The sequence below is a fragment of the Pleurodeles waltl genome, chromosome 6, assembly GCF_031143425.1.
Source record: "Pleurodeles waltl isolate 20211129_DDA chromosome 6, aPleWal1.hap1.20221129, whole genome shotgun sequence".
NCBI classification, from domain to species: Eukaryota; Metazoa; Chordata; class Amphibia; order Caudata; family Salamandridae; genus Pleurodeles; species Pleurodeles waltl.
This window is the reverse complement of record NC_090445.1, coordinates 431,813,101-431,836,439: the sequence shown is the minus strand read 5'-3', so window position 1 is coordinate 431,836,439 and position 23,339 is coordinate 431,813,101. Positions and strand designations below refer to the sequence as shown.

Below are 23,339 nucleotides of genomic sequence, written 5' to 3'. Positions count from 1 at the left end.
ATCTGAATTTATTTTTTGTAATTTAAGGCCAATGGTTTCAGTGTATTTTTTTTAGCCTTTGTAATGCTTAAAATTAATCACGCAAAGGTCTTTTTTTTTTTAAGCGTGGTGGGATAGCTATTATCTGGAACAGTTGTCTGAAAATTCTCTTGACATGGGGTACACGTGAGCTGGCAGTACTCTTAAGACGATCGTTTATTTTCCTTAAATGACGACATGTACTTTTCTTCTTCTTTTTAGCTGCGTGGCAGTCCCTTGCGAGTTCGTGTTCACCGTGAGTAAAGGAGTTCCGAACACATTTTCTTTCTACCTTTCCTCATATTGAGTGATGCTTGCATTACGTCTGTGTAGAACAGCTGGGGCAGCGAGAGGAAACCAATCGAGAATGCCTGTGCCTCTGAGCCTGTTAGTAGAAACACATTTGTATTTGGCTTTCCCGTTCGGCCGGACAGAAGGTCTTTGCAGTTTCTCGGGGTCTCCTCGATCTCTACTAACCGGGGGCCACCCCTTTACTCTGGGGCCAGGCTGAAATATTTCTTGATAAAGATAGTGAACATATCTTAGACATATCTTTGGCTCTTAAAGAGGCCATCCAGTGAATGGTGAGACGGTATGTCTCACGACCCCAGAAGAAGTCTTCAATAATCTAGAATGATTAATGCTCATTGTAATGGGTGCTGCGAATCTATTAAGAGAACGTTTTTTTTTTTTTCTTCTCTTCACTGGATGGCCACTTTAATATTGGGATATTAAAATGTCAAAATTAAAGCATGATACAATAAAAACACCCACTAAATGCCCAGCAGATCTTTGTTGGCTCTGTATGACATTAAGTTATTTCTTTAAGTCTGGAATGATGTCGGCTGATGCACATCTGTTCCTTTACATCATGCGTATGCCTGCCTCTTACTACAATATTGTCAGCTGTCTGGTACCTGGTATATCCTTCTAACAGAAGTTTGTGCCTGTCAACATTTATGTGTCCTTCTCCGAAAACGTGAGTTGAAGTGCGAGTCTGCAAAGATGCCTGCCAGTTTACAGTGTCTCTCCCCGGGTTCAGCCGTGAACAGCCCTTGTGCACTCAAGTCTCGGTGTATGCCTGGAGGGTTGGTCCATGAGCTCCGTTACTGGAGACGTGTTTAGCGGTTGTGTGGGGGGGGGGGGGGCACAGGTTCTCTGTGGAATGTGTTCTGAGGGATATTTGGTTTATCTGTGCTCCCATCTTGCCATCAAATCAGAAAGCAGCAGCAAAGCCAAAAAAATTCTGTCCTTGAAGGCGACTATTTTTCTTATCAACCATGCTATGTTCTATCCCCTTTTTACATTTTTTTTACTTAGTTTTCATCTTCACGGTTTCATATTTCTTTGAATTAGTGCATTGCACACCAACTATTGTAACCTCTTGTCCATGCACTTTAATGTGGTTGTGCTGCGTTTGATGCCAGGTTTCTTTAAACACATCCGATTTTCTGATGAGGAGGTTCACCCTGGTATTTTTTCGTCTTTTATAAAGGAAGACGTGCTTTTTAAAAACATTTATCACAGAAGTGATGAATCGTTATAATTTTTTTTGAACTATCCGTTGTCTTTGATTTGTCTGTTGGCCAAGCTAACACACTGGTTTGGATACTCCTGCTGCTTTTTGGTCTGAAATGTGCCACTTATGATCTCTAGCATTTGAAATTTAATGTTTTCAATGTAGATGTCCACCTCTGAATTGAAATGTACATTTTGTCAACCCATATTGGCTATTAACTAACATGTAATAAAAAAAGGGGAAGGTATGTTTTTTTCTTTTTCATTAGGTGGAGAAATTTCGAAGATCTGAAATTTGGATCAGCTTTTTTCTTTTCTTTTTTTTGTTCTTCTTTTTTTTAATTAAAAAAAAAAAGTGAATATAAATTTATGTAAAATTATATCTTGCTGTGGGAGGCAGAACATATTTTTGGAACCACTTTGAGACCAAAATTGATCTTGCAGTGAAGTTGCACAGACACGGATGCTTTTTCCCATCTACCCCCTCGCCTTCCTCTGATGGACTACACAGTGTTGCCTATGAACTGTACAAGCTGTTAAAAAAACAAAAAAAAACAAAAAAAAACTGGCCTGTGCTGAGAGCCTTGCCGCTAGGTGACGTTCCAAGGCCCTGCTGAAGGAGGCTTTACATCTCCCCCTCTCTTCTCCTTCCTCCCTACCATGTCTTTTAATTCTCTCTCACTTGATGGTTCGTACAGGAAAAGAGAAACCTGGATTGCTGATGTCCCGTCTAGGACCCCAGGTAGATATTTCACATATATGTTGGGTGTGTGTATTCCAAACTCAGATTCACCAAAGCCGGTCACTTCCAGCATGCGGGGCCGGGGCAATACATGGGAAAAGGGGAGCCCGCTATTATACAAATAAGGCGCCAAACTGATATATATGAACACCAATGAATCGCACTCCTCCACAGAGTTCTGAAAATGTTTTATTGGCAACGCATTTCGATCTGCACGATCTTCTTCCAAGCCATTTTTGACATTCGTGCCCAACTTTACTTAAACATCGCTTCCCTACACTAAGGACAGAAAAAGAGACCAGACTCTCAAACTCTGTTAGAAGACCGGCTCTTCACATATTCACTAACAGATGAAATCTACCATCATAAATTCATGTATAATTGTCAAAGCGCAGATGCAGAAATTTCAATATTTCAAACAGATATCAATTATACTCGATAAAGTGCAAACATTTTCTCATTTTTTTTCATGTATGTCATTTCACACTTTTTTTTAACATTGTTATGTTAGTGTGTGAAATGACTGATACACGAAAAAGGAGTTGTGGAGGAATGCGATTCATTGGTGTTCGTATATATCAGTGTGTCGCCTTTGTGTGTGTATATAGATATATGTGTGTGTGTGTGTGTGTGTGTGTATGTGTGTGTGTGTGTATATATATATATATATATATATATATATATATATATATATACATACATACATCATATCTATATCTCCGTTCCCATTTCATCATGAAATGAGAAAAGAAGAATCCCATATCATCATGAAAGGAGAAAAGAAGAATTTAGGAATTTTGCTGCACATTCAGACTTATGACCTGGATTGCACAAAATAACTTTTTGGGGAAATTCCTGTTACCTGCATCATACAGCCATAACTTTTCTAACCTAGAATGTTGGATACTGAAAAGTGTCAACCGAGTTAGACGCTGATGCAGGGTATATGTTTTATAGTTGATTTCTGGAAGAGGTGCAGTGATTGATGGTTTTCACCCATCACTCCGCAGTTATATATGTGAATAACATGTTTCAAAAACTGCTGAACTTTTATGCCCACAAGACATCCCATTTGCCTTTATTCAAAATATTATTGTATATCGTTCTTTTTTTCCTATTTCTAAAAGAGTCACATTTCCCTCTTAGTATACCAGCACTCCTTGTACATTTCATTTGTTCTTTTTGCCTAGTATGATGCAACAATTACCTGTTGGTTTCTTGTCTCCTTCACCTCATCCGCAAGACTACTCTTATTGAGCTTTTCAAACGCCAAGAAAGATCCGAAGTGCTGTGCAAGTGAAAGACTGATTTGTTCCAGTGCCAAACAACGGAAATCTGCTTCCTGAGGGGAACTGAATCAAGAGTTGTGGATCCCACCACCATGTCTAAAGCGGGGCAGGACTGCTATTTCTTCTTCTATTCGAGCTGTTCCAAGGTGAGTCACTATTGATTAACCATACTTCTGTTGCAGTCTTTTGCTGTTAACACTGTTACAATTACACATTGACTACAAGCAAAGTTATTAATATTAAAAATATTTATATAGCTCAAACGGTTACCTAGAAAGGCATCCTGGTGCTCGGCTATGAGAAACCAGTCCGGACGTCCAAAGACCTAGAGATTATAAAGCTAAGTTTTCATGGCTTTACTAAAAGCACAGAGGTTGATGGAGCAAGTTGAGATCAGTAGGACGTTCAAAGACTTGGCAGCCTACTCAAAACATTCTTCCATCTGATGAGGTTTCTTAAATTTGGGAACCTCCAGAAGATTAGCAGTAGCTGAGTGCAACGGTCTAGGCTGGATGGAGCGTTGTAGTTTTTATCGAAGTGGGTAAGGCCCAATATTATAAAAATCTCTGTGCACTTTTGTAGGAAGTTGGCTCTGTATGCACTATTTCAAAGTAAGGAATAGTATGCACAGAGTCCAAGGGTTCCCCTTAGAGGTAAGATAGTGGCAAAAAGAGATAATACTAATGCTCTATTTTGTGGTAGTGTGGTCGAGCAGTAGGCTTATCAAAGGAGTAGTGTTAAGCATTTGTTGTACATACACACAGGCAATAAATGAGGAACACACACTCAGAGACAATTCCAGGGCAATAGGTTTTTGTATAGAAAAATATATTTTCTTAGTTTATTTTAAGAACCACAGGTTCAAATTCTACATGTAATACTTTGCATGAAAGGTATTGCAGGTAAGTACTTTAGGAACTTTGAATAATCACAATAGCATATATACTTTTCAAATAAAACACATATAGCTATTTTAAAACTAGACAGTGCAATTTTCACAGTTCCTAGGGGAGGTAAGTAATTGTTAGTTCTTGCAGGTAAGTAAACCACCTACGGGGTTCAAGTTTGGGTCCAAGGTAGCCCACCGTTGGGGGTTCAGAGCAACCCCAAAGTCACCACACCAGCAGCTCAGGGCCGGTCAGGTGCAGAGTTCAAAGTGGTGCCCAAAACACATAGGCTTCAATGGAGAAGGGGGTGCCCCGGTTCCAGTCTGCCAGCAGGTAAGTACCCGCGTCTTCGAAGGGCAGACCAGGGTGGTTTTGTAGGGCACCGGGGGGGACACAAGTCCACACACAAAGTACACCCTCAGCAGCACGGGGGCGGCCGGGTGCAGTGTGCAAACAAGCGTCGGGTTTGTAATAGGAATCAATGGGAGACCAAGGGGTCTCTTCAGCGGTGCAGGCAGGCAAGGGGGGGGCTCCTCGGGGTAGCCACCACCTGGGCAAGGGAGAGGGCCTCCTGGGGGTCACTCCTGCACTGGAGTTCCGATCCTTCAGGTGCTGGGGGCTGCGGGTGCAGGGTCTTTTCCAGCCGTCTGGATTTTAGAGTCAGGCAGTCGCGGTCAGGGGGAGCCTCGGGATTCCCTCTGCAGGCGTCGCTGTGGGGGTTCAGGGGGGACAACTTTGGTTACTCACAGTCTTGGAGTTGCCTGGGGGTCCTCCCTGTAGCGTTATTTCTCCACCAGTCGAGTCGGGGTCGCCGGGTGCAGTGTTGCAAGTCTCACGCTTCTTGCGGGGATTGCAGGGGTCTTTAAATCTGCTCCTCTGGAAACAAAGTTGCAGTCTTTGTTGAACAGGGCCGCTGTCCTCGGGAGTTTCTTGGTCTTTTGGAAGCAGGGCAGTCCTCTGAGGATTCAGAGGTCGCTGGTCCTGGGGAAAGCGTCGCTGGAGCAGGTTTCTTCTGAAGGAGGGAGACAGGCCGTTAGGGCTGGGGCCAAAGCAGTTGGTGTCTTCTTCTTCTCTGCAGGGGTTTTTCAGCTCAGCAGTCCTCTTCTTCGTAAGTTGCAGGAATCTAAATTCTTAGGTTCAGGGAAGCCCTTAAATACTAAATTTAAGGGCGTGTTTAGGTCTGGGGGGTTAGTAGCCAATGGCTACTAGCCCTGAGGGTGGGTACACCCTCTTTGTGCCTCCTCCCAAGGGGAGGGGGTCACAATCCTATCCCTATTGGGGGAATCCTCCATCTGCAAGATGGAGGATTTCTAAAAGTTAGAGTCACTTCAGCTCAGGACACCTTAGGGGCTGTCCTGACTGGCCAGTGACTCCTCCTTGTTATTCTCATTATTTTCTCCGGCCTTGCCGCCAAAAGTGGGGCCGTGGCCGGAGGGGGCGGGCAACTCCACTAGCTGGAGTGCCCTGCGGTGCTGGAACAAAGGGGGTGAGCCTTTGAGGCTCACCGCCAGGTGTTACAGCTCCTGCCTGGGGGAGGTGTTAGCATCTCCACCCAGTGCAGGCTTTGTTACTGGCCTCAGAGTGACAAAGGCACTCTCCCCATGGGGCCAGCAACATGTCTCGGTTGTGGCAGGCTGCTGGAACCAGTCAGCCTACACAGATAGTCGGGCAAGGTTTCAGGGGGCACCTCTAAGGTGCCCTCTGGGGTGTATCTCACAATAAAATGTACACTGGCATCAGTGTGCATTTATTGTGCTGAGAAGTTTGATACCAAACTTCCCAGTTTTCAGAGTAGCCATTATGGTGCTGTGGAGTTCATGTTTGACAGACTCCCAGACCATATACTCTTATGGCTACCCTGCACTTACAATGTCTAAGGTTTGGCTTAGACACTGTAGGGGCACAGTGCTCATGCACTGGTGCCCTCACCTATGGTATAGTGCACCCTGCCTTAGGGCTGTAAGGCCTGCTAGAGGGGTGACTTATCTATACTGCATAGGCAGTGTGAGGTTGGCATGGCACCCTGAGGGGAGTGCCATGTCGACTTACTCGTTTTGTTCTCACCAGCACACACAAGCTGGCAAGCAGTGTGTCTGTGCTGAGTGAGGGGTCTCCAGGGTGGCATAAGACATGCTGCAGCCCTTAGAGACCTTCCCTGGCATCAGGGCCCTTGGTACCAGAGGTACCAGTTACAAGGGACTTACCTGGATGCCGGGGTGTGCCAATTGTGGATACAAAAGTACAGGTTAGGGAAAGAACACTGGTGCTGGGGCCTGGTTAGCAGGCCTCAGCACACTTTCAATTCAAAACATAGCATCAGCAAAGGCAAAAAGTCAGGGAGTAACCATGCCAAGGAGGCATTTCCTTACACAACTCCCCCCCCCCCCCCCCCCCCCAAAAACAAAAGAGGATGAGACTAACCTTTCCCAAGAGAGTCTTCATTTTCTAAGTGGAAGAACCTGGAAAGGCCATCTGCATTGGCATGGGCAGTCCCAGGTCTGTGTTCCACTATAAAGTCCATTCCCTGTAGGGAGATGGACCACCTCAACAGTTTTGGATTTTCACCTTTCATTTGCATCAGCCATCTGAGAGGTCTGTGGTCAGTTTGAACTACAAAGTGAGTACCAAAGAGGTATGGTCTCAGCTTCTTCAGGGACCAAACCACAGCAAAGGCCTCCCTCTCAATGGCACTCCAACGCTGCTCCCTGGGGAGTAACCTCCTGCTAATGAAAGCAACAGGCTGGTCAAGGCCATCATCATTTGTTTGGGACAAAACTGCCCCTATCCCATGTTCAGAGGCATCTGTCTGCACAATGAACTGCTTGGAGTAATCTGGAGCTTTTAGAACTGGTGCTGTGCACATTGCTTGTTTCAGGGTGTCAAAGGCCTGTTGGCATTCTACAGTCCAGTTTACCTTCTTGGGCATTTTCTTGGAGGTGAGTTCTGTGAGGGCTGTCACAATGGATCCATATCCCTTCACAAACCTCCTATAGTACCCAGTCAAGCCAAGGAATGCCCTGACTTGAGTCTGGGTTTTTGGAGCTGCCCAGTCCAGAATAGTCTGGATCTTAGGCTGGAGTGGCTGAACTTGGCCTCCACCTACAAGGTGTCCCAAGTAAACCACAGTTCCCTGCCCTATCTGGCATTTGGATGCCTTGATAGAGAGGCCTGCTGATTGCAGAGCCTTCAAAACCTTCTTCAGGTGGACCAGGTGATCCTGCCAGTTGGAGCTAAAGACAGCAATATCGTCAAGATAAGCTGCACTGAAGGACTCCAAGCCAGCAAGGACTTGATTCACCAACCTTTGGAAGGTGGCAGGGGCATTCTTTAAACCAAAGGGCATAACAGTGAACTGATAATGCCCATCAGGTGTGGAGAATGCTGTCTTTTCTTTTGCTCCAGGGGCCATTTTGATTTGCCAGTACCCTGCTGTTAAGTCAAAGGTACTTAAGAATTTGGCAGCCCCTAATTTATCAATCAGCTCATCAGCTCTAGGAATGGGATGGGCATCTGTCTTGGTGACAGAATTAAGTCCTCTGTAGTCCACACAAAACCTCATCTCTCTCTTTCCATCTTTGGTGTGAGGTTTGGGGACTAAGACCACTGGGCTAGCCCAGGGGCTGTCAATTACTCCCAATTCCAGCATCTTGTGGACTTCCAACTTGATGCTTTCCTTAACTTGGTCAGACTGTCTGAATATTTTGTTTTTGACAGGCATGCTGTCTCCTGTGTCCACATCATGGGTACACAGGTGTGTCTGACCAGGGGTTAGGGAAAAGAGCTCAGCAAACTGTTGCAGGACCTTCCTACAGTCCGATTGCTGTTGGCTAGAGAGGGTGTCTGAATAGATCACTCCATCCACTGAGCCATCTTTAGGGTCTGATGAGAGGGGATCAGGGAGAGGCTCACTCTCAGCTTCCTGGTCCTCATCTGTTACCATCAACAGATTTACATCAGCCCTGTCGTGGAAGAGCTTTAGGCGGTTCACATGGATCACCCTCTTGGGGCTCCTGCTAGTGCCTAGGTCCACCAGGTAGGTGACCTGACTCTTCTTCTCTAGGATTGGGTAAGGGCCACTCCATCTGTCCTGAAGTGCCCTGGGAGCCACAGGCTCCAAAACCCAGACTTTCTGCCCTGGTTGAAATTCAACCATTGCAGCCTTTTGGTCATACCAAAACTTCTGGAGCTGTTGGCTGGCCTCAAGGTTTTTGCTTGCCTTTTCCATGTACTCTGCCATTCTTGAGCGAAGGCCAAGTACATAGTCCACTATGTCTTGTTTAGGCTCATGAAGAGGTCTCTCCCAGCCTTCTTTAACAAGAGCAAGTGGTCCCCTTACAGGGTGGCCAAACAGAAGTTCAAAGGGTGAGAAACCTACTCCCTTCTGAGGCACCTCTCTGTAAGCGAAAAGCAGACATGGCAGGAGGACATCCCATCTCCTTTTGAGTTTTTCTGGGAGCCCCATGATCATGCCCTTTAATGTCTTGTTGAATCTCTCAACAAGGCCATTAGTTTGTGGATGATATGGTGTAGTGAACTTATAAGTCACTCCACACTCATTCCACATGTGTTTCAGGTATGCTGACATGAAGTTGGTACCTCTGTCAGACACCACCTCCTTAGGGAAGCTCACTCTGGTAAAGATACCAATGAGGGCCTTGGCTACTGCAGGGGCAGTAGTCGACCTAAGAGGAATAGCTTCAGGATACCTAGTAGCATGATCCACTACTACTAGGATGTACATATTTCCTGAGGCTGTGGGAGGTTCAAGTGGACCCACTATGTCCACACCCACTCTTTCAAAGGGAACCCCCACCACTGGAAGTGGAATGAGGGGGGCCTTTGGATGTCCACCTGTCTTACCACTGGCTTGACAGGTGGTACAGGAGACACAAAACTCCTCAACTTTCTGGGACATGTTGGTCCAGTAGAAGTGGTTGACTAACCTCTCCCACGTCTTGGTTTGTCCCAAATGCCCAGCAAGGGGAATATCATGGGCTAAGGTCAGAATAAACTCTCTGAACTCCTGAGGCACTACCACTCTCCTAGTGGCACCAGGTTTGGGATCTCTTGCCTCCGTGTACAGGAGTCCATCTTCCCAATAGACCCTATGTGTTCCAGTTTTCTTGCCATTGGACTCTTCAGCAGCTTGCTGCCTAAGGCCTTCAAGAGAGGGACAGGTTTCTTGCCCCTTACACAACTGCTCCCTTGAGGGTCCCCCTGGGCCTAAGAGCTCAACCTGATAAGGTTCCAAATCCATAGGCTCAGTTCCCTCAGAGGGCAGAACTTCTTCCTGAGAAGAGAGGTTCTCTTTTTGGTGTTGTGTTGCAGCTGGCTTTCCTTTTCTCTTGGTAGGCTCTACTTTTTCACCCTGTGCCTTGCACTGTGCCCTTGTCTTGACACACACCAGTTCAGGGATACCCAGCATGGCTGCATGGGTTTTCAGTTCTACCTCAGCCCATGCTGAGGACTCCAGGTCATTTCCAAGCAAACAGTCTACTGGGATATTTGAGGAGACCACCACCTGTTTCAGGCCATTGACCCCTCCCCACTCTAAAGTTACCATAGCCATGGGATGTACTTTAGTTTGATTGTCAGCATTGGTGACTGGATAAGTTTGTCCAGCCAGGTATTGACCAGGGGAAACCAGTTTCTCTGTCACCATTGTGACACTGGCACCTGTATCCCTCAGGCCTTCTACACTTGTCCCATTAATTAAGAGCTGCTGCCTGTACTTTTGCATGTTAGGAGGCCAGGCAGCCAGTGTGGCTAAATCCACCCCACCCTCAGAGACTAATGTAGCTTCAGTGTGACACCTGATTTGCTCTGGGCACACTGTTGATCCCACTTGGAGACTAGCCATTCCAGTGTTAGCTGGAGTGGAGTTAGAAGTGGTTGTTTTCTTGGGACAGGCCTTGTCTCCAGTTTGGTGTCCAGGCTGATTACAGCTGCGACACCAGGCCTTTTTAGGATCAAAGTTTTTACCCTTGTACCCAAAATTGTTTTGTGAAGAGGCTCTGGGCCCACCCTCCTGTGCAGTTTTTTGGGGGCCTGTAGAAGACTCTTTACTATTTTTGTTTTTGGCTATCTCACCACCCTTCCCCTGGGGAGGTTTTGTGACCCCTTTCTTTTGGTCACCCCCTGTGGAAGTCTTGGACACCCTAGTCTTGACCCAATGGTCCGCCTTCTTTCCCAATTCTTGGGGAGAAATTGGTCCTAGGTCTACCAGATGCTGATGCAGTTTATCATTGAAACAATTACTTAACAGGTGTTCTTTCACAAATAAATTGTACAGCCCATCATAATTACTTACACCACTGCCTTGAATCCAACCATCTAGTGTTTTTACTGAGTAGCCTACAAAGTCAACCCAGGTCTGGCTCGAGGATTTTTGAGCCCCCCTGAATCTAATCCTATACTCCTCAGTGGAGAATCCAAAGCCCTCAATCAGGGTACCCTTCATGAGGTCATAAGATTCTGCATCTTTTCCAGAGAGTGTGAGGAGTCTTTCCCTACACTTTCCTGTGAACATTTCCCAAAGGAGAGCACCCCAGTGAGATTTGTTCACTTTTCTGGTTACACAAGCCCTCTCAAAAGCTGTGAACCATTTGGTGATGTCATCACCATCTTCATATTTAGTTACAATCCCTTTAGGGATTTTCAACATGTCAGGAGAATCTCTGACCCTATTTATGTTGCTGCCACCATTGATGGGTCCTAGGCCCATCTCTTGTCTTTCCCTTTCTATGGCTAGGATTTGTCTTTCCAAAGCCAATCTTTTGGCCATCCTGGCTAACTGGATGTCCTCTTCACTGGAGTTATCCTCAGTGACTTCAGAGATGTTGGTCCCTCCTGTGAGGGACCCAGCGTCTCTGACTATTATGTTTGGAGTCAGGGCTTGAGAGGCCCTGTTCTCCCTAAATAGGACTGGTAGGGGGGAATCTCCCTCCAAGTCACTATCATCATCCTCTGTGTTGCCATCCTCAGAGGGGTTGGCCTTTTCAAACTCTGCCAACAGCTCCTGGAGCTGTAGTTTGGAAGGTCTGGGGCCCATTGCTATTTTCTTTATTTTACAGAGTGACCTTAGCTCCCTCATCTTAAGATGGAGGTAAGGTGTGGTGTCGAGTTCCACCACATTCACATCTGTACTAGACATTATGCTTCTAAAAGTTGGAATACTTTTTAAGAATCTAAAAACTAGTTCTAGAATCTAATTCAAACTTTTACCAAACTTTTAAACACTAAAAGAAATGCTCAACAGGGACTAACACAAGGCCATAGCAGGACTTTTAAGAATTTAGAAAAATAGCTCAAATTGCAAAAATCAATTTCTAATGACAATTTTTGGAATTTGTCGTGTGATCAGGTATTGGCTGAGTAGTCCAGCAAATGCAAAGTCTTGTACCCCACCGCTGATCCACCAATGTAGGAAGTTGGCTCTGTATGCACTATTTCAAAGTAAGGAATAGTATGCACAGAGTCCAAGGGTTCCCCTTAGCAGTAAGATAGTGGCAAAAAGAGATAATACTAATGCTCTATTTTGTGGTAGTGTGGTCGAGTAGTAGGATTATCAAAGGAGTAGTGTTAAGCATTTGTTGTACACACACAGGCAATAAATGAGGAACACACACTCAAAGACAATTCCAGGCCAATAGGTTTTTGTATAGAAAAATATCTTTTCTTAGTTTATTTTAAGAACCACAGGTTCAAGATTTACATGTAATACTTCAAATGAAAGGTATTGCAGGTAGGTACTTTAGGAACTTTGAATTAGCAAAATAGCATATACAGTTTTCACATAAATCACATATAGCTATTTTAAAACTAGACAGTGCAATTTTCAACAGTTCCTAGGGGGAGTAAGAGTTTGTTAGTTTTTGCAGGTAAGTAAACCACCTACGGGGTTCAAGTTTGGGTCCAAGGTAGCCCACCGTTGGGGGTTCAGAGCAACCCCAAAGTTACCACACCAGCAGCTCAGGGCCGGTCAGATGCAGAGGTCAAAGTGGTGCCCAAAACGCGTAGGCTTCAATGGAGAAGGGGGTGCCCCGGTTCGAGTCTGCCAGCAGGTAAGTACCCGCGTCTTCGGAGGGCAGACCAGGGGGGTTTTGTAGGGCACCGGGGGGGACACAAGTCCACACAGAAAGTACACCCTCAGCAGCGCGGGTGCGGCCGGGTGCAGTGTGCAAACACACGTCAGGTTTGTAATTGAAATCAATGGGAGACCAAGGGGTCTCTTCAGCAATGCAGGCAGGCAAGGGGGGGGTCTCCTCGGGGTAGCCACCACCTGGGCAAGGGAGAGGGCCTCCTGGGGGTCACTCCTGCACCACAAGTTGAGCCGGGGGCGTCGGGTGCAGAGTAGCAAGTCTCACGCTTCCGGTGGGAAACGCAAGTTGTTTCCAAGTTGCTGCTTTGTTTCAAAGTTGCAGTCTTTGGTGAACAGGGCCGCTGTCCTCGGGAGTTCTTGGTCCTTCTAGAGCAGAGCAGTCCTCTGAGGATTCAGAGGTCACTGGTCCCTGGGGAAAGTGTCGCTGGAGCAGTGTCTTTAGAAGTGGGGAGACAGGCCGGTAGAGCTGGGGCCAAAGCAGTTGGTGACTCCGTCTTCTCTGCAGGGTTTTTCAGCTTAGCAGTCCTCTTCTTCTTAGGTTGCAGGAATCTGAGTTCCTAGGTTCTGGGGAGCGCTTAAATACTAAATTTAAGGGCGTGTTTAGGTCTGGGGGGTTAGTAGCCAATGGCTACTAGCCCTGAAGGTGGGTACACCCTCTTTGTGCCTCCTCCCAAGGGGAGGGGGGCACATTCCTATCCCTATTGGGGGAATCCTCCATCTGCAAGATGGAGGATTTCTAAAAGTCAGTCACCTCAGCTCAGGACAACTTAGGGGCTGTCCTGACTGGCCAGTGACTCCTCCTTGTTTTTCTCATTATCTCCTCTGGCCTTGCCGCCAAAAGTGGGGCCGTGGCGGGAGGGGGCGGGCAACTCCACTAGCTGGAGTGCCCTGTGGTGCTGTAACAAAGGGGGTGAGCCTTTGAGGCTCACCACCAGGTGTTACAGTTCCTGCAGGGGGAGGTTTGAAGCACCTCCACCCAGTACAGGCTTTGTTACTAGCCACAGAGTGACAAAGGCACTCTCCCCATGTGGCCAACAACATGTCTGGTGTGTGGCAGGCTGCTAGAACTAGTCAGCCTACACGGATAGTCTGTTAAGGTTTCAGGGGGCACCTCTAAGGTGCCCTCTTGGATGTATGTTACAATAAAATGTACACTGGCATCAGTGTTCATTTATTGTGCTGAGAAGTTTGATACCAAACTTCACAGTTTTCAGTGTAGCCATTATGGTGCTGTGGAGTTCGTGCATGACAGACTCCCAGACCATATACTTTTATGGCTACCCTGCACTTACAATGTCTAAGGTTTTGCTTAGCCACTGTAGGGGCACAGTGCTCATGCACTGGTGCCCTCACCTATGGTATAGTGCACCCTGCCTTAGGGCTGTAAGGCCTGCTAGAGGGGTGACTTATCTATACTGCTTAGTCAGTGTGAGGTTGGCATGGCACCCTGAGGGGAGTGCCATGTTGACTTACTCGTTTTGTCCTCACTAGCACACACAAGCTGGCAAGCAGTGTGTCTGTGCTGAGTGAGGGGTCCCCAGGGAGGCATAAGGTATGCTGCAGCCCTAAGAGACCTTCCCTGGCATCAGGTCCTTTGGTACCAGGGGTACCAGTTACAAGGGACTTACCTGGATGCCAGGGTGTGCCAATTGTGGAAACAAAAGTACAGGTTAGGGAAAGAACACTGGTGCTGGGGCCTGGTTAGCAGGCCTCAGCACACTTTCAAATCAAAACTTAGCATCAGCAAAGGCAAAAAAATCAGGGGGTAACCATGCCATGGAGGCATTTCCTTACAGGTAGTTTCAGATCCTTTGACAAATTGAGACAGGGATATGTTACCCAGAGGTCTGAAGAGAAGAGTTTCAGACAATTGGCCAGTTGTATAAGATATACATTAGGACCACACATAACAGAATTGATGAAATCAACTATTTCTACCTGTATACACGCTTGGGAGAAAAAAAAAAGTACTGGTATTGGGCCTCTGTACAACTCTAATTAAATAACCCTTCTCTCAAAATTTAGCGCCAATATCTGATGGCATTGTGGAAAAAGACTTTACTTTGAGTATACAGTAGAAGATTGGGATGCGCTTTTACAAATGCACAATTAGTGCCTTATAGACGAGACTCAGACTGGGTTATTTCGGAATCCTTCACAAATAACACTGGGACCATATAATGTGGCCCACATATCCCTCTGTTGAAGATGCTCTGCACAGGGCTGTGACATAGTACATATATTAAGGGCCTGCAACAAACTTTGCCACTACTGGGAAAGGGTACTGCCCCATTAAGATGTGCATTAAGTAATAATGAACCCCTCACAGCATCCAGTGCGCTGCTCCTTGATACATATAAGTGCAACCCCGTCACCTGTAAGAGATGAAGATGGTGTGCAACTTAAATTGCAATGGCATCCTAAGACATTGGAAGTCCACATAGATTCTGACAGTGCACTTGTGCCTGAGGGACATGTGAGAAATGACAACATAAAGGAAGAAAATATGTACCTTAAATGATTAAGTGGGTACATGCAGTAACTAGGATTCAACTGTACAAAACCGTATGAATTGACACTGTAACATAAGGTTTGATGGTAAGACTGAAAGTTAGAAGGAGGGACTTTTGGGGAGGAAATATTTGTCTTTTCTCATTAGTTTTGTGTTGTATTTGAATCATATGAAAGTGTAAAGACCTGCAAAAGTGATTTTTTTTTCCTTCAAATTTGTTATGCCAATTAAGCATTATTAAAACACAAAGGATGTTTTTAGTGATTTTGTTGAGTATTATCAGATGCCAAGAGTTATCATTCATGTACATTTCTTTTTAATTTTTTTTTTTTCGTCTATTAAACCGCCTAATACATTCTTTTGATAATCTTTAGTGCTGAGCCAGTGTCCAATTCAGAGAAGATCTATATTTCTGTGTAATTGTTAGAGTGCTCCGCCGAGTGAAAGGAGTGGGTACACACTTGCTCCAGTGCTTTTAGGATGCCCAGACAATTCCACACTCTACCCCCAGCAAGTAGTTCAGGAGGCTAAATGTGTAGATGTTATAGCCATTGTATAGTATGAGACATTTGGTTTTATGTAGCTTCTGTGTCTTCCACCCAAGGCACGTGCTGTGTTTTTTTTTTTTTTCCTTTTTCTGAGTGCATCCTACACTGTGGTACGGTGCAGATCTAATTTGTATTAAAGGGGGACATATCCCAGAAAGCAGAGAAGTATACTTTGGCAACCAAGAGTTTCCAAACATCTGTATAGATGGTTCTAGTGTGTCACAGTTATATTTTGTGTTCTACAACTTTTCCAGATGGCAGGAAAACGAGTGGAGAAAGAGTGAAGTCATTCTCTATGATGCAATGGGCCAGAAGTACTTTTATGTTAAGAACGTATTGTTCTTATGAGACAGTATTATGTGTTTGCGATGAAAGCATAAGTAACATGAAGAAATCGAGTACATTCTCTTGAAACCTTGTTTAAAAAAGTTTTGAATTTCTTGTGGAGTGTGTCATCACATGAATGCTGTATAGTTTATGTCCCAAGTGGGATGCATCAAATACTACCGCCGAAATGGTAGTTGCTGTACCAAAGAGGGATTTCTGTAATGGCAGTAGTGCTTCCCAACACCGGGGTGTTTGTGCCCTTGGGTCTGGAACGCACCCCTTGAATATTTATTTGAAATAATTCTCCTATTTCGTACCATTTTTGTGTTTTCTGAGTTGAGTCGAAATCAGCCTTTTAAAATGTAAAACAGTCTATGGGCTGTGATGTCTGCTTAAGGGCCTCACAGTCATATAATCTTCTTCTTCCTGCACAGGGGGACAGTTGTCCATTTCGACACTGTGAAGCTGCCATTGGAAATGAGACAGTGTGCACATTATGGCAAGAGGGACGATGCTTCCGACAGGTGTGCAAGTTCAGGCACATGGAAATTGATGTAAGTGACTTTTGAGTTTTAATTGTTTGGCCACCACTGTCATAAATTGGTGCAATAGTAGCTTACATTAATAGTTTTGGAAAGAAAATATTTTGGCCCCAGATTCTCTAAGCGTTTTGGAGCCATACAAATAGTGGGATTGGGCTGTACAAATGAACTTAATAACTCATTTCAAATGATACATTTGAAAGGCAGTGCGGAACAACATGTATTGAGTTAGCCAATCCTCTACAAACAAAGCCTAATAAAAGTTGCAGTTAATCAGAAGAATGTAGGAAGTGGGCTCTTTATATGATATATCAAAATTAGCTATATCATGCAAAGAGTCCAGGGGTTCCCGTACTAGTGGACAAGGCCTTGCTCTGGCAATCCCAAGGTGCTCTTTTAGGGGGTCGGTGGTAGAATGAACACACACACACACACACACACACCTGCAATCATTTGCTCACACACACACCTGCAATCATTTGCTCACACACACACCTGCAATCATTTGCTCAATCTAAGCATTTGGCCTGTGATCAAGGACGAGATGTCTAAAACGTGTAAGGCCTGAGAAATGTAAAGAATTCTTTGAAGGTGACTGGTTTTGCTCCTTTCCGAAATAAAATGCAAACTGCAACCTGTTGGGAGTGCGCTTTCTGTCCGGGGACAACTTTGTTTTGTACATGATTTACGGCCTGCCCAGCCATGAAAACAGGTCTGTGTGACTTTACTATATCGTCATACACTGGAACAACAGGAAGGAACAATTTCAGCAAACTCAGTAACTGTGAGTTTCAATTCGCCTGCTAAGGTTTTCAAAATGTATTTTAATGTGCGTTTGGCAAGAACAACCTACAAAGGCAAAGATGTATATCTCCTAAAAATACAATATAAACGTGCAGGACTACCTTTACTGAAATGCAGTGTGCAACTCACCAGAGTATTTAATGAAGGAATCGGGTGCCTGCAATTATTTGCTCAATCTAAGCATGTGGCCTGTGATCAAGGGCGAGATGTCTGAAACGCGTAAGGCCTGGGAAATGTAAAGAATTCTTTGAAGGTGACTGGTTTTGCTGCTTTCCGAAATAAAATGCAAACTGTAACCTGTTGGGAATGCGCTTTCTGTCCAGGGACAACTTTTGTTTTGTACATATATGTATGTATGTATATGTTTAGGCATCTGAAACCATAAGAAAAGGAAAACATGTTTTGCAAGAAAATTCTTTACACTGTTGAAAAGTGGACAGTGCAACGTTTGAAAGATGCAATGTTATCTTATGCGGAAAAACAAATACGGCAAATATATACAGTACAGTGACTTACAGGACCAGTCTCCCGGACTTAAGGTAAGTATTGGACAAGGGTCAAGATCACACCAGGTGGCATTGGGATAGCTGGGTGCAGAGGTATAGTACAGCATCAGATGGCCTGGTATTAGTAAATGGGGATTGTAGGAAGCTGGCTCTGTATATACTATATCAAAGTGAGATCTAGTGTACATAGAGTCCAGGGGTTCCCCAGAGGCTAAAGTAGATAATACTAATGCTCTCTTTTGTGGTAGTGTGGTCGGGAAGTTAGGCTTAATCAGAGGGTAGTACAAAGCATTTGTTGTACACACACAGACAATAGAAGAGGCACACACTCAATGACTTAACTCCAGACCAATGGTTTTTATATAGCAAAAAATATATTTTCTTAATTTATATTTAGAATTACAACATTCAAGTTGCGGGTAAGTACTTTCAAAGTTTTGTATTTCACACAGGTATCAACAGTACTTGGTTTGAAGTAGGTAAGCAATACAGTTTTTGAATTATTGGCAATAATCTGTTTTAAAAATGGCCACATTTTTCAGAAACAGTTTCTGGGTGAAGAAATGTTAGGTCGTTTTACAGGTAAGTACAATACTTACAGTTTCAGTCTCTGGGTTTTAGGAAGTCCACTGGTTGGGGTTCAAGTTAACCCCAAACACCCACCACCAGCAACACTGGGCCGGTCGGGTGCAGAGGTCAAAGATGAGCACATTTAACCTGGGCTCCTTTGGACATGGGGTACTCAGAATCGGGCCTCCACCTGTCGGACAGGGAGGAAGGCCACCTGCTGAACGGTGAGGCACCATGGATCGGTTTCTCCAAGGCCTGGGGGCTGCGGGTGCAGTGTGTTCCTAGGTATTGGATATCTTTGTCTGGAGCTTGGTGGTCGGGGGTCCTCTGGATTCCCTCTGAAAGCGTCATCGTGGAGAGGTCAACCGAGGGTGGGCTCTCAATCGCCTGGGGACCCTCTCTTGCTGGACAGGGGCCGTGGGCGTAGGGTGCACAAGGGTCGAGACTCACGCACCTGGGGTGAGGTGGGAGTCCTTGGTTGTACATTTTCTTAGACAAAGCTGCTGTCTTCGGGAGTTCTTGGTTCTTTTGGGTACAGGGCAGTCCCCTGGATTTGGTAGAGGTCGGTGGTCGCGCTGTATGCGTCGCTGGTCTTCTGCAGGTTCTTTGAAGCAGGAGCCTGGCCGGTACAGCTGGGGTCAAAGCAGTTGTCGTCTTCCTTCTTCTCTGCTGGGGGGTTTCAGCTTAGAAGTCCCTCTTCTTGTAGGTCGCCAGGAATCTGGTGAGCTGGATTCAGGGAAGCCCTCAAATACAATATTTAGTGGCGTCACTTGGGTCAGAGGGCAATAGCCAATGGCTACTGTCCCTGAGGGTGGCTACACCCTCCTTGTGCCCACTCCTTTTGGGGAGGGGGGCACATTCCTATCCTTAGTGGTCCCTGTCCTCCAAACCAAGATGAAGGATTCTGCAGGGAGGGGAGAAGGGGATCACTTCAGCTCTAAACACCCAGGGTGGGGCCCAGCTGAAGTGGCCACTCCCCCTTATTTTTCTTAAGTTTCCTGCTGAACTGGCCACCAAAAGTGGGGGCATCTCCAATAGCTGGAGTGCCCTGGGATGCTGTAACACGAGGCTTGAACCTTTGAGACTTACCTCCAAGTGTTTAAGTTCCTGCAGGGAAGGGGGTGTGAAGCACCTCCACTCAGAGCTGGCTTTGTTTTTGGCCTCAGAGAGCACAAAGGCCCTTACCCCATGGGTGTCATAAACTTGTATGCTAGTACCTGGCTGCCACAGACCAGTCAGTCCTACACTAGAGGATTGGGTAAAATTCAGGCGGCATCTCTAAGATGCCCTCAGTGTGCTTTTTTAGGATAAATCAAACACTGGCATCAGTGTGGGTTCATTTTGCTGAGAAGTTTGATACCAAACTTCCCAGTATTCAGCGAAGCCATTATGGAACTGTGGAGTTTGTAATGACAAACTCCCAGACCATATACTTAATATGGCCACACTGTTCTTGCAATGTCTAAGAATGGACTTAGACACTGTAGGGGCATATTGCTCCTGCAGATATGCCCTCACCTGTGGTATAGTGCACCCTGCCTTAGGGCTGGAAGGCCTGCTAGAGGGGTGACTTACCTATGCCACAGGCAGTGTTGTGGGCATGGCACTCTGAGGGGGATGCCATGTCGACTTTGCCTTTTTCTCCCAACCAACACACACAATCTGCAATAGCAGTGTGCATGTGTTAGGTGAGGGGTCCCTTAGGGACCTTCCTTGGTCACAGGGCCCCTTGGTACCTCTGGTACCTTTTACAAGGGACGTATCTCTGTGCCAATTGTGGAAACAATGGTACATTTTTAGGGAAAGTACATTGGTGATGGGGCCTGGTTAGAAGGATCCCAGCACATTCTGTCCAGTCCGTATCAATATCATGCAAAAAGTGGAGGGGGAATTGTAACAAGTGCCAGTTTCCTACAGGGATCTGTCTGTTTGAAAAGAGTCTGTAGGTTTGGACAGGGAGTCCAGTCAAGGAGAACCAACAGGTGGGTTCAAGCCTTAAGATGCTCCGGGATGGAGGGACACCTTTGGTCCTCTTCTCCACAGGTCCAGGGTGACAGGTGCCAGGTCCTGAGGCCTCAGATTTTCTTGACCAGGAGCACTCGCGGTTGAGGGGGCCTGCCGGCAGATGCTGCAGCCAGTATCAGTGAGTCCACAGTGGGCAAGTCCAGTGTTGGCTTTGTCTCTGGAGGACTCGGGGACCACATTGGCACTGTTGGCCCACTTTAGCTGGCTAGGGGGCATGGGTGCAGTGGTACTTTCCGGTGTCTGCCTCTCAGGTCTCTTGGGGTGCCTGCAAGATGCAGGGAAAGCAGCTCCTGCAGATTTGTCCTCACATGTAATATAATGCACCCTACCTTTGGGCTGTAAGGCCTGCTGTAGGGGTGACTTATATATTTTGCATGTAGTTTTTAGATGACCTGCCACACAGCTTGTGTGCCATGTTGTGTTTTCGCTTTTAGCTGCACCAAGACACGCGGCCTGCAATGACAGTCTGCATGTGCTAGGTGAGGGGTCCCCAAGGGTGGCACAATACATGCTGACCCCTTCTGGAACCTTCTTCGGTACCCATGCTCTAGGTACCAGGGGTGCAATCTACCAGCAAAGGCATAGTCAATTGAGGAATAATTGGACAGTTTTAGGGAAAGAGATCTGGTACTGGAGACCTGTTTAGCAGGAGCCCAGTGCTCCTTCAGTCAAAATTGCATCATGTACCAGGCAAATGTAGGAGTGACCATGCCAAAAAGGGGCCTTTTTCTACAAAGAAGATAGACCAATTGATACATTATTTTGCTAGTCTAATTAAAGTATTTGCATATTTCATAACAAATCAGATTGTGGCCTTTGGTCACAAAATGTTGCAAATAAATGTTTTTTACTAGCCCATTAGGGTTATGAATTTATCAATATAAAATACTCCCAACAAAGTGTTTTGGGAGTTAATTGTGGACATTGCACATTGCACAAGAGCCTGCTCCAAAGTTTTACATGGCACAGAAATTTAGAGGATGTGGCTGTGACCCAATCTCATTTGGTTGTAATCCCTGTTTTGTGTTTTGTGTTGGGAGAGACCAAGAAAGTAGATTGCTCTATATTCCACTGAGGACTTTATTCCTGGCTGTAGTTCATGTAAAATGTTTGTTCTTTAACGAGTAATGCTTTCAGTCACCTCAGATTTGGCACCTTTTTGGGCTGCAGCAGTACCATAGACACCTGTTCACAAAAGACATGGTTGCAGAGAATAAAATCTCTGTCTCGCTCTCTTTCTATTTTTCTCTTTCTCCCCACCACCACACATCCCCTCCCCATGAGCCATGTGGATGGCCTCATTTCACCACCCCCACTTTCACCTAAATCCTCTCCTTCTACTCGTTTCTCTTCAGTTTCATTCCTCGCTACAAAGTATTCACTCCTCGTCCTCCTTTTCTTTTTTCCTTTCCCTCTTCTTTTTTTTTTTCTCTCCTCCTTTAAGATATTTCTTCTTCCTCCTCCTGTATCATCATCCTCATCATGGGTCACAGTCACTCAACATGTTTTTTTGCACCCTTGAAGCTTTTACTGTAACCTTAAGGAATTATATGAAGGCAAATGACGTGTGCATGTAGTTTATTTTAGCCACCACTGGGGAAGATTAACATACCTTGCAACACTTAGAGGTCATGTTAGGAGTCTCATTGCAGTTAACCTGCTATATTGTCAGCATTTGTATAGTACACTTTTATAATTTGTATGGATGGTCTTCCTAGTTCTTGTTGACTGGAGTCATGGGGGGCCGATTTGTAAAAATAGCCTGTTCAGTGTAGTGATTACTGGTAGGTCATTTTTGGATAATGTCAAGATAAAGTTGTGTTTGAGCTTCTATCTGTGCTTCTCAGTGAGTGTGATAAAAGACTTTGCTGTTAATGTTGTTCCATAAGGGTGGCTACTTGCATTTTTCTTCCTCTTGAGTTATGTTTTTTTTTTTATATTTCTCTATTGGCATTTTTGATATATCACAATTATGAAGGCAGTATAGTGTTGCTACTACACATGTGTACGAACTTCATGATGAGCAGGGGTTGGGATATAAGCCATCGCCATAAGCCAGTCAAGCAATATCATATACTCTGTTACAAACATTCTCATTAAAAAAAAAAGTGTAACTGGATCAATGTAAGTGAAAGGCTAACCCCCGCCCCTCCCCTAAAGCCCCCCCATACTTTAACTCAGTGCTGTGCAATTTATAGACAGAACAGGACAACCATTGCTCTGAAGCATATCCTTTAAAGGTGTAACAGGAAGCCCATCTACATTGCCCTTAGTTTGCCCGCAGCCAAGGGCCATGAAATCAGTGGAGCATGTACATATTCCCCAGCAATCCCGTATCCCGCAATAGGTCAATCGCCCCTACATTGTTAGTGAGTGTCATCCTTCCCAAACGCTGGCAGCTTCTGCATCATTGCACCCCATGAGAGAAGGTCTTCTGCCACTTTCTCATCTCTCCTTCTCATATGTGCCTCTTTTGCTCCTGCCCATTGCAGTAAGTCTATTTTCCAGGTCATTATCTCAGGGGGTCGAACACTCAGCCAGTGTATAGCAATGTGCCTTTTGCTACTATAAGGCCCAGTTGTGCAAACTTTCTGCTTAGCTTGTTTTGGGTTTATCTGGTAACAACGGCAACTAGTAATTCCGCCCAATATATCTTAATTGTTTAGCAGTTCCATGTCACATGCATAAAGTCGGCGTTCAGCTGTCTGCATCTAGTGCAGTCAGAAGATCTGGTTGGGTAATATTTATGTAACCTTTTTCAGCAAGAGGTAAGTCATACAAACTTAATTATATTGAACCAGTTTAAACCTAGTATGGAGTGCAATTTTGTTTTCTTTTGTACTGTTTCAGGTATTTTGCTCCACTCCTTAGTGGTAATTGGCTAGTCAGTGGGTTGCTGCCAGACCTCTTCCACTCGAAGCAGTGGGAGTTGCATATCCGCCCGCAGGAC

At 45.4% G+C, this 23,339-nt stretch overlaps 1 protein-coding gene across 10 annotated transcripts in view; it reads left to right on the top strand.

The window, feature by feature from the left end:
* LOC138299844 (zinc finger CCCH domain-containing protein 11A-like) overlaps positions 1–23,339 on the top strand; it is a 273,758-nt gene that overhangs the window by 13,464 nt on the left and 236,955 nt on the right. For 5 of the 10 annotated variants that reach the window (XM_069238464.1, XM_069238454.1, XM_069238458.1 and 2 more), the window contains exons 2-5: positions 241–274; positions 2,235–2,278; positions 3,522–3,713; positions 16,377–16,496. In XM_069238464.1, coding sequence (XP_069094565.1) covers positions 3,660–3,713; positions 16,377–16,496 — 174 coding nt within the window. In that variant the 5' untranslated portion in view covers positions 241–274; positions 2,235–2,278; positions 3,522–3,659. Of the gene's footprint in view, positions 1–240; positions 275–1,805; positions 2,279–3,521; positions 3,714–16,376; positions 16,497–23,339 lie in introns of all 10 variants that reach the window. The other 5 variants (XM_069238456.1, XM_069238460.1, XM_069238455.1 and 2 more) reach the window with 3 other exon arrangements.